Source organism: Corylus avellana, chromosome ca7 (genome assembly GCF_901000735.1).
Source record: "Corylus avellana chromosome ca7, CavTom2PMs-1.0".
Taxonomy (NCBI): domain Eukaryota; kingdom Viridiplantae; phylum Streptophyta; class Magnoliopsida; order Fagales; family Betulaceae; genus Corylus; species Corylus avellana.
In genome coordinates this window covers 13928021-13939619 of record NC_081547.1, presented here as the reverse complement: position 1 = coordinate 13939619, position 11599 = coordinate 13928021, and the positions used below count along the sequence as shown (strand labels likewise).

The 11599-nt window shown below is 33.2% G+C and overlaps 2 protein-coding genes across 2 annotated transcripts in view; one reads left to right on the top strand and one right to left on the bottom strand.

The window, feature by feature from the left end:
- Positions 1-253: 253 nt before the first annotated feature.
- On the top strand, positions 254-6830 carry LOC132187894 (uncharacterized). Its single transcript, XM_059602321.1, has 4 exons — positions 254-428; positions 1357-1526; positions 5435-5535; positions 6334-6830. The coding sequence occupies exons 2-4, from the start codon at positions 1429-1431 to the stop codon at positions 6828-6830; spliced, it is 696 nt and encodes a 231-aa protein (XP_059458304.1). The 5' UTR covers positions 254-428; positions 1357-1428.
- A 1514-nt stretch (positions 6831-8344) lies between these two features.
- LOC132187666 (vacuolar-processing enzyme-like) overlaps positions 8345-11599 on the bottom strand; it is a 5761-nt gene continuing 2506 nt past the window's right edge. Inside the window, exons 4-10 of the mRNA XM_059602055.1 lie at positions 11233-11389; positions 10750-10835; positions 10449-10648; positions 9659-9707; positions 9173-9382; positions 8834-9043; positions 8345-8602 (exon numbers count right to left, since the gene is read on the bottom strand). Of these exons, the coding sequence (XP_059458038.1) occupies positions 8465-8602; positions 8834-9043; positions 9173-9382; positions 9659-9707; positions 10449-10648; positions 10750-10835; positions 11233-11389 (1050 nt within the window). The 3' untranslated portion in view covers positions 8345-8464. The remainder of the gene's footprint in view (positions 8603-8833; positions 9044-9172; positions 9383-9658; positions 9708-10448; positions 10649-10749; positions 10836-11232; positions 11390-11599) is intronic.

Sequence of the window (11599 nt, the reverse complement as noted above, 5' to 3'; positions counted from 1 at the left end):
GCCAAGGTGGTGGCCAAGCTACCTTTTTTCAAAAAAAAAAAAAATTATTATTATTATTTTCTTAAGGATATTTTCATCATTAAGGAGACATTAATAAATTTTGAGTGATTTAAAAAATGTTATCGCAATTAAAAATTTGGAAAACATTATCAACCGGGTAATTGTTTAAAGAATTAAGTGGATTTTTTCCTTAAATTAACAAGTTGTTGGCAATTGAAATGAGTCTAATTTGAACAATGGATTAAAGGTTTCAACGGGCCCAAAGTTCAGTCCGAGGCCCGTTTCCCCTAGTGAATATTTTTCTTTATTGAAAAACCTGACCGTTGAAACCGTTTCTTCGTTCTCTGTGACTCTTCTCTCCCGCTCTCTTTTCTGATAGTCAGTGCGCAAACACGGAGAACTTCTTGGTTTCTACAATCAGAATCCAGGTTAGTGCATAGATTTCTGGGAACTTCTGTTTTGTGACTTTCTTCATTTCCTATTTTTGTTCATCATAGATTAATCCAGGTTTTCTTCTTGATATTTTTTGTTTTTGTTTTTTGTTTCTTTATAGTTCTTCACGTTTTAAATTACACCTATGGGAAAAAATATTTAATTTGTTTAAATTTGTAAGGATTAAAGTAAAATTATGGGTCTTGTGATAATTTCTAAAATAATTAGATATGTAGGTTTATGCTGTTGAGTAAAGAAATATGCTTCAAAATGATCTTATGAACATGTATAAATGGATATGCATCACTGCATTATATATGGTTTGTTTATATGCATATATCAACATTTATATATGTGTGTAGATGGGGGGAGGAAGTGTAATATTATGTTTGAATCAATAGTTAACCCAATAGATTAGGTTGAGAAATTTGGATTGTATAGGTAGAATTATTTGGTTCCATTAAATTGACATTTAGAAAAAGAAAAGGAGAGAGAAAGTGGAGGTTGTTTCGAACTTCTGATACAACATTGAGATATGAATGCTTTAATCGTATATGATTTCAGATTTCCTTTTTTTTTTTTTATTATTATTATTATTATTATTTTTCTTTTTTTCTCAAGCATGAACTTACTTTAACATACATTTGCTCATCGTGTTGTCCTTTGTGTGTGTGTGTTGGGGGATTGAGGGAGTTGTAAAACGTGACCTCATCCTCCATTATTTTCAAAATTTTGTGGCCAGATTTTAACAATGATTTATGAAAATTTACTAGGGATTAATGGCTTTTTTCATTTGAATTTCAACTTTGCATTCTGGCACAATAAAATAGGTTTTGCACTTTGAAGCATAGAGCATACTGGTTACCATTTACAACTTTTAAAAATTCTCATACCTAAGATTTTTTTCCCCATCTATTTTCTCAGTGCAACTGCTATGCAGCTAATACAAATTAATACGGGCTTTTGAATGACACATGATTGTGGACTTCTTTCACAATGGGGAATGTCATTGGTAAAGCTGCAAATGGAATTGGAGGTGTTCTTGGACATGCTTTTGTAGCTCCTATTAAGACTATCTTTGGTGAATCATGCGAGTAAGAATACTTCCGTGCTCATTATGTTTCGTGTTTTATACCTTTCCATTGCTAGTGTTGGGCTACCACACACAATTAACTAAGTTGTAAAGTTGAAAGAAATTTAGAAGATGTTGGGGTTGGCGTTAGTTTCCATTCTATTTGCATTTGATTCTTGTTTTCATTCTTGCTTGCTACAATTGATTATTGATATAATGTTGCAAACACTGCTGCAAGTGCATATCCTGTACTTGACCTGGCTTAATGAGTATGTTTGATGTTTGAATGACTTCTTTGACATACTTCTACTTCTTTTTATTTCATTTCACTGTTCGATTTTTTTTTTCTAATCTCATTTCACTGTTCGATTGAACACATGCTAATGTGGATGTAAAAAAAGTCTTTGCAGAAATTCTGATTTTTAACTTGAAGATTTTAAGTATTGCTCTTTGTGGCCATTTGTCAGTGTTAGTAATGTAGTCTAAGATATAGTGAGGCTCAAGCTACTTACCTACAACTTGTATTTAGAGTTTCAAGGTGCTTATCATAAACTGACTTCTGAATTCAAGAGTAATTTTTTCTCCTTTTCTATTGGATCAACAATTTAATATGATCAATGTCTTCAAGAATTATTTATCTTTGCCTTCCTTTAGTTATTATTTTGGACAAAGTAAATAACAAAGCTGTGGTTGTGAAATTTTTGCTTCGAGGCTATGATAATAGAAGGCAGAAAAAAACCTCTGGTTTGGATGGCTCAGATGCCTTTTAAACTAAGTGTTGGATGGGGAAGAGGATATACACCACCCACACTTATTGTGCTGGCCTATTTTTCAAGTTCATGAGATGCTTGATTGGCTTCCTTAAAAGGACATTCTTAAACTATTAAACAAATGTTTAAGAAAGCATCAAACAAGGCTTATAATCTTCAGCAATAAATTCCATTTACGCTAGATTTTCATTGTTCAAACTTACGATAGTTGATAATCAGCTCCAGATCTCTCTCAAAAGCATTGAGTTAGCTGTGACTAGACAGTTTCTGCCTCCTCTGTTGGGAACTATCTTCACATCTTTTTTCCTTTGGCATTAGCTATTGTAATTGCAACACGTACTTTGGTTACATCATGTCTGGCTCTTAATGAAGATCAGCTCCTTCTCTGGTTTAACTACCTCTGCCATCTCTCAATTCTGCATGAAACTTCTGGCAGACAAATTAGAATCTGTAGCTGTATCAGAAATTTATTTTATCCAATATTTTGAAAGTGTGCAACAAGGCAGATATGTAGGTAGCTCTTAAACTTTGCAAATTCTTTCTTATAGTTTAGCTAACTCTCTAGATTGAGGAGATGATGAGCTTGATTAAAAGATTCCATGGTATAAACCATCAAAACAACATTGTTTCTTGCAAACCTTGTTGCCTCTTAATAGGAGCTGTTACAGAGAAATAAAAGTGGCATTTTCCATATTACCTCTAATCATGGTAAGTATTCAGTTTAAAATTCATTCCATTGGTATAAATGATGGAGCTCTAAGTTTCTATAACCATGATAATAATGGGTGGCTGAGTATGGCATTGATATATTATATACAGTATGGTCTGTTCTACCTTCTGCAAATTACTTATTCAGAACTGAACCTTGTAAATTAATCTTAAGAATGGACTTCCCAGGATTATTTTTAACAACTTTAAATGTAGAGCAACTCCACACGGAACTTTGTCTTACCCTAAGAGCAAAAAGCATAAAATTAAAATTCATGTGTGCATTGTGTTAACTAAAGTTGAGAGAGAAGTGAAAATAAAATTTCATCCTATGTACTTTCCATCGTTTTTTTTTCTTTTTTTTTTAAAAAAAAAGAGAATCTGAAGATCTGTGTTAGTCGAGTAGGAAAACCCATGCCAGCCTTCCTTATGTTGTGGACATGTTCATTTGAAACAAAAGTGAAGAACAAACCCCTTAATTAATCTCCTGTGACCAATGCAGTCTGCAGTTAGTCTCCCAAGCAAGAAGAGAGGGGAGGCTGCAGTGAATGGCTTGAGACAAGGTAGGAAAGGCCAATGGAGCAACAGTGACGGACTGAAATGGCTCCGGAGATGAAGATAGGCCTGTATGTTAATGTTCTGGCAAAGTTTTTCCTTAAGAAAGGTTATTGCCTACATCTGATCACATCATCTAAGGTAATTGATTGCAAAGTTTGATAGAATATCTCTTGGTTTCCATCTGGGCATCAGGTCTTAGTAAATTGAGAGCTACATATCAACTGCTTCATAAATCTCTAACCTTAGCAGGTCTTAGTAAATTGAGAGCTACATATCAACTGCTTCATAAATCTCTAACCTTAGTAAGAATGCCAACCTAAATTTCTTCTTCTCTTTTTAATTTTATTTTTTAATTTTTTAATTTATTTTTTATTATTTTTTTTTCTTTCATTTTAGAAACTTATATATACGAAATTTTCTATATTTTCTGCCGTAACTGTCTAAACTACTAGGCATTCTTTATAAATCTCAATTAGCAACTAATTTGAATAACATTATTCCACATACACATCATACATGGCAATTTACTCTCTTTCTTTCTTTCTTTTTTGTTCCTTTTTTACATATAAATCTATGGTGCTTGTCTGTCTAAATGTCAGGGATCACTTAATTTGCATTATTGTCCCTGGTGGGGTCTGATTGAAGCCAGCCTATAACTGAAGAAACATGTATAAACTTTTTATACACTTTCTTTCATGAGTTGATGCAGATGTTCACGACAACCTTCTTGTCATTGGCATTTACCATTTTGTACATTTCATCATTCGAATTTGACATCCGGTCTTGACCCTTTTTTCCCTGGTCAATGATAGCAACTACTTGAATGAACAATATTTTTATGTTGGATATACAGCTGCCCTGTAATTATACCTGTTTCATTATCCCTGAGCAGACAAAATATGAACTTCAGCAAATTTTTCTGTATCATTGAACTTGAAAGCATGCTAGCTTTCTTTTTTTTTTATTTATTTTTTTATTTTTTAGCAGTCACTGTGCAGCTGTATTGGGAGTGTTGGATATGATTAGGGTGACCTACCCAATTTCAAGTGTGACAGACACCCTAGCAAGAATCTGGCTAGTTTTTTGCTTTTTTAGTAAGTAAACAATATTCATTAAAAATGAAATGTTACACCCAAGTACGCAGAAAGTATACAAGAGATACACCTAACCAAAAAAGAAGAGGTCATGAAAGCCATGAAGACTAGAAATATGAACAATCAAAGGCAATCATTCACTGCAAAAGGGTATAGAAAAAGAAGGCCTTTAACACCACACTGTTCTCTCATTGTCTTCAAAGCTCCAGTCATATCTTTTTCTCCAAATGCCCCACATCATACAGAGTGGAATCATCTTCCACATTGCTTCACTTTGGGGATTACCAGACTACCCTCTTTAACAAGCTAGGAGAGTAATGGACGTAGCATTTAGGCCCCTGTCAAGTTTTATGGCTTATTAGTTATATAATCCTACTATCTAGTGAATTTCACTTTTTGCTTGAATATAAAAAGAACTTGTGCCACATTATCTGTGGGACTCTGTATTGGCTTAAAAAGTTCTCTGGACTTGCTGTTAGGAATGCATGGTATACTATACTTTAGTGTCAAAGAATAGAAATATTTGTGTGGCGATGTCTCTTCAAAGCAGGATTCAAGTGAATACATGAACTTGAGGCTATCCAAAATCCACAACCAATTAGTCGATTCATAACGCAGGCAATTGTTCATTGTCGTTGTAAGAAAACCATTATGAGTTACGTTAGATGCAGTTAAGACTTAAGACATGGTTATAAACTTTTGTCACCTCAGGTTTGTGTTTGATCATGCATGCGATATTCGTAGCTATGGTTTTTCTTACACTTCCATTTCGTTTTGACTTTGATCTGCTCAATCTGCAGGGGAGTTTGTTCAGGACCCTGGGACGTAGCATGTTTCATTGAGCATTTATGTGTCTCCAATCTGGTGAAACTTTTAATGATCCTGGTCCTTTGCTACATAAGTAATTCTTCTTTCCTTAGTTTGATTGTTGGCTTTATCACTTTTGTCCTGCTTTCCATTACCATCAAATGTCTAGCCTAGAAACACTATATCAGCTGATTGCCTTTAGAGTCCTTTCCTTTTCTTTGACTTCGTCTACATTTCAATTCTTGACCTGGTTCTAGTTCCATATTTCACTTATGGTTGCTAATTTTTTGGTCTGAACTATATGATTTCCAATTGTTTCAGAAAAGTTTTACATGTTCCTGCATTTTTCGTAATAATGGATTAATCTTATGAAGGTTTTTCACATCTTAGTTTACATATGATAATCTTTTGTCTCTATTTGATGTGCTTTAGAGTATGTGTAACAAGAAGAGATTTTGGTTGATCTCTCTCTCTCTCTCTCTCATGCATTCTTTATATGCATAAATGTAAGCACAGAAATCTACAAATAAGATCACACTCTTTATGGTGCTGTTGCATCATCCTTTGGTTTTTAACCTTAAAAGAATAGCAGAAAACTTGCTTTGCTTTTGTTTTACAGAACCAGAAATCAAGTCCACTTATTAGGATGCTTTTTTACCTTCTGTTATGAACAGTTATGCACATGATTGTTTTCTGTTACTGGCCAATAAGCTACTTGCCTAAAACCCATTGTGGTATTATAGGTTTCTGAGTCCTTTCTAAGATTCTCCATTAGGTTCTTAACGTAAATATATTGCAAAATAGAATTTCTAGTCACCAACTAAATTGTAAAATTTCGGTTATTTAGTCAAAGGAAATGACTGATTTCAATTATATTTTTCTCTGCTTTCAGTGTTATTGTTCTTCTACTTACTGTTCAAGGTGGGGATCTGCCAATGCATAGGAAGAAGCCTTTGCAAGATGTGTTGGGCAGCATGTGAAACATATTGGTTTGCTTTAGAAGACATTACCTGTTTCTTGTGGCACAAGTTAAAAAACACCAAGAGGATAAACCGCCGGCACCAGCGCCGTTCTCAAGATTTTGAAATGGGGTACAGTTCAAGCGATGATAGTGATTATTCAGACAAATATGGTAATTTAAATCTCCATACAAAGCAGAAGACGGCTAGAGAGAGAAGAAAGGATCGGCTTCGGAGCTCTCTCTACCCTTCAAGTAGGCGTAGTAGCTACCATCATCATCGCCATCATGTGAGGTTGAATAATAGGGAGGTATCCCTCCATGTTAAGGGTGGGTCTCAAGGATTAAGGAGCTCGAGACATCTTCAAATGAGTAAGGTAAGAAATGCTCATAGAGAGGCTGGTATTTTCAAGAGGAGGCGGCTTAGATGATCATAATAGTAGTATCTTTAGTTGAACATTTGAACTATATGTTACTCTTTTGTTAGTTAGTTCTCTTTTACATTGTTTTTATGGCTTACTTTATTTCTTTATTTTTATTGTCTAATTAATCCAATATTAGTTTAATCCTGACTATCTCTGTTTGGCAAACTGAAAACATTTAAAAAAAAAAAAAAAAAAAAAAATCACTTTCAAAACATTCTTACTTTTTATATCACACCAATCATTTTTTTTTATTATTATTACTATTCAAACTAAAAATGTACTATAAAGCCTAATTTTCAATTTTCTTTACCACAAATTCAAAACTTCTTTATACTTTATATCACATCAATCATTTTTTATTACTATTCAAATAAAAAATTCACTACACAATCCTTTATCAAACAAAGCCTAAGAGCATTCCCAGCAGCTTCCTCGTCATTTTCCATATATTTAAGGATCCAAACCACTTTTTGCTTCCTTATGTCAAAATACACCCCAATAGCTTCCCTTCATCGTTCCCTATATCATTAAAATATATGGATGATTTTGGTTTCTTGTGGGCAAAAATCTATGGTTGATTTTGGTTTCTTAAGGGCAAAAAACAACCGGGTTTCCAGATTAAGAAGAAGAAGAACGGAGATCAGAAGTAACGGAGATCAAAAATAGCGTCTGCGATTTCTTCTCCGATTTGCAGTCCACAAAATAGCAGTAATATTTGATGTTTTGGGAGTGATGTTGGTTGAACTCCATTGCAAGTGCTTGAACAAAGAAGAAGAGGATGCTTTGAGAGGCGTGAGAGGAGAGAGTATTTTCTTATTTGCGATTATAATATTCACATGGATCGCTACAGTGAAACCCAAAACATTGGGTTCTACTGTAGCATCTGATGGTTTAAGAAAGCATATAGGGAGTCTGCTGTGGGTGGCTTTTTGTGATTTTTCTGACATTTTTCCTAAACTTAGGGAACAGACCCCCTTATAGGGAGTCTGCTAGGAATGCTCTAAGAAGTTATAATATTCTTTCCTTCCAAATGATTTGGCCCAATTGAGACTTTTAGGCTGATTTATCATGTATACTATCTCTAATTCTCTATATGTGGCAATGAGTGTATCTTTTAATACTTTGGATTCAAATAGCACATGCCAAATATTATTCATTGCATCATTTAATAACCATGCTCCGGAATTGTGTAATAGTGTAATACTATAGAGTATTATGTGTGGTGCAATAGCTCTAATTTGAGTCATTCATTTAAAATAAACAGCTCAAAATGCGACAACATATAAGAGAGAGAAAAAGAGTGGCCGAACCACTCTGACAGTCAAGAGGGTGGTTCAACCAACCTAAATGGTCAGGTTGGAGGTAGTGGAACCACCCCAGTTAACAAAGAGATAGTTCAACCACATCCAATGGTAGAGTTTAAACTTTAAAGTCATTACAGACATTGTATGAGATCTCAATCCAATAATCATAAGAGGAGGCTAAAAAACAAGGAAAAATAATAACGATGAAAAGCATCATAAAACATAAAATCTCCTGAGATATATATCATATACATGTGAATCGCATTGAAACACATTAGAGCATGATAAACAGAAGTAGCATCATCCATGTATGATTTATTACATTTTCAAGAGATGCTAATTAGAACAAGTTTGAATTGATACCGCAGCCATCTTCTCCATGGTAACCCCAACATTGCACATGTTAGCAATAGCTCTCATGTATTTCATTCCATACTTGGATAATGATCCACAATATTTCTCATAAGTTGTTACCTGCATGAAAAAAAGTAAAAAGATTAAAATCGAAGTGACGGGTTTAACGGTTTGTTCACAGATTATCTTCATTTCAAATGAAATTGAAAGAATTCAGAATTTAAAGTTTATGCATCTAATGGCGTATATAATGTCAATATTGACACATCATTTAAAAAATTTAAATGACGTAGCATGATGTACACCGTTAGCTGCACTAGTTGGATTGAGTAGAGAAGTGATAGGGCCTACAAGCATCTTAAAACAATCCCAATCATCCACAAGAGGTTGCCCAGGTGGCCGAACAGTGTCCAACAGTATTGATGAGCTGTTACTATTTCCAAACAAGAGCATCCCAATATGATTTATACTGTACTCCACGTGCTTCCGATAAGAAATTTCATCAACCAGTCTTTTTTTAGCTTCAAGCTTGTCATGAGAGCCAGCAGGGGCTTTATGGTACTGAAAAAGAATATCAAAGTAAGTGTACAAAACAAAGATTGGATATCTTTGTCTTCAATAATTTAAAATTATCAAGAAAATATAATTCCTACTTACAGTGACATAAATAATAAAAGAAAAAGAAAAAACCTTTTGCCAGAAATGGAGGAGGTCGGCTTCACGTTGGCTGACGAGCCTTGGAGTCGGTGGTGAAGAGGAATCATGAAGGAAAGTAAAGTTGTCGTTTGCAGGATTTGTACCAATATATGAGGAGACCAAATCATTCCCACGGCTTGCATTTCCATATTTCATTACATGAGAACTGTATTGTAAATTATCAAATCCTGTTCTTCTTCGGACCTGTATTTATACAATCACATCTTTTTAATTTACCAACATATATAATTAACATCACTTCAAAAATACGCATTTTACAATTGACAAATGCTTTTTTTTTTTTTTTTTGCATTCTGGCGTCCATCTACTTGGTATGTCAGTAAATATGTACACGTGATCAAGAATGCAAAATAATAATAATAATAATAATAATAAAATATATATTTTTCTTCACAATTCGTAAATTAATGACATATTTTAAGATTAATGCTCTATTACATGCATTCATCAAACATTTACCACTTCATATTGCTGCTCCAAAGTTTCCTTGCGCAAGTCATGTTTGTCACTGCTCCAAATTTGCAAATACCAAAAGTCAGCAACACAACACTCAGAAAAAAACAAAATAAAAAATAAAAAATTCACTTACCACCTGTAATCTTTCGAAATTTTATATACCCTTAAACTTTAAAAAGTATCAATTTTATGTATTCATCTTTCAATTTTTTTCAATTTCACCCCTAAGTTAGGATTTTTCATGAAATCCGCTCAAAATTCTTAAAATATCCATTTTATTTTAAAATATATATTAATTTTTTTTTCAAAGATTCAGGCGTTGGTATTTTTGCAAATTTCATTAATTAATCCTGACCGAAGCCTAAATTCTTGCAATTTTTGTTTTCTTTCCTAACAAAAAAAAAAAATGATGAGTATTTTAAAAATTTTGAGACCCATTCGTTAGGAATTTTTTTTTTTTTTTTTTTTTTTAAAAAAAAAGGTTCAAGGCTTAATTAATTTAAACGAAAATACAATTATCAGATAATTGGAATAAACGAAAATGATAATGATGAATAATATAGGAAATGCTAGGTGCTCTGATTGTGTTCTCCTTGTCTTCCTAGTCCTAAGTAAAAATTATTTTATAAAAACCAAGTGAGAAATAAGAGCAACTTAATTTTTTTTTTTTTTAAAAAATAAATAAATAAATAAATAATTTTCGCGTAAGATTAGGAAGACACTAGAAGAACACCAAAAAAGCACCCTAGCATTTCTCGACTAATATATATATATATATAACATGCATATGTACCTATCCTCCATCCAAGAAATGCTATATACGTCTCCCAAGCAGGTTTCATATTCTGGAGGAACACTGGGATGGTCTCCAGGACAATATGCTGCCCAGCTATTTTCCACTGCATTTGATGCTGTTGTTGCATATATATTTATATTCTTTGGAAGAAGGCCCTCAAAAATACTCCCAGATTCACAAGCTTCCACGTAAATTACCTACAATTAATTTACATAATATACATATTAAGTAATTTAACCCCCAAAATATAATTAATTAATACTATAGATTAAGGATTTTGGAAATGATGATAACTTACCATACTTTTGTAGGTTTTTGCAGCATGCTTCTTCTTCAACACATTGATCAGATCTTTGGCATACACATACTCCCCATTAGGCATCCCTAATATTCAGTGCCATGGGATGCTACATATTTTAGTCTTCCAAAACTAAAAACCTTGATGCATTTATTTATTTTTTTAATTAAGAGATAATTTTTTTTTTTTTGGGAAAAATGAGAGATTACATGAAAAGTAAAGAGGTGTACAACCCTAACAATAGCTCCAAAACAACTATAAACGGGTGCCAAACTTAAAATTATTGGGAAAATGTCAAATAAATTATCCGACCCTGTGAGAGAATTGGGGCCACCATTAAAGGCAAAAAGTATAAATAAAGTTCTGTAAAGGAAACAAAAGTAGAGCAATTAAGGAAAACGAAGAGACAACTTACGAATTAACTTTGTGAGGAAGTTGGGTTGAATTAAATTTGGTATATAATAAGTGAAATTAATTACTAACCGAGTATCCCAGAACTGCCATGGTCGACATAATATAAGAAAATAGAGTCATTTGGTCCGCTATCCACAACCTTACCACTGCCTCCAGTAAGGGCACTTTTGTTTCCAAGAAGAACAGCATAAAAGTTATTCACATTAACATCATCTCCTGTATAATCCTACAACAAGAAATGCAACATTAATTACACTTAACCCTCCAAACCGACACCTATTTTGTGGAAAATGATCATCTCCATTTAAAATTCTCTCTATTTCCTATTTTGTAAAGAAATCTCCAAACTATATATCTTTTATAACACTTAGTCCCTTTAAACTATTATTATATTGCACGTGATCCACATTTGCACTTTTTTTTTTTTTTTTACTTA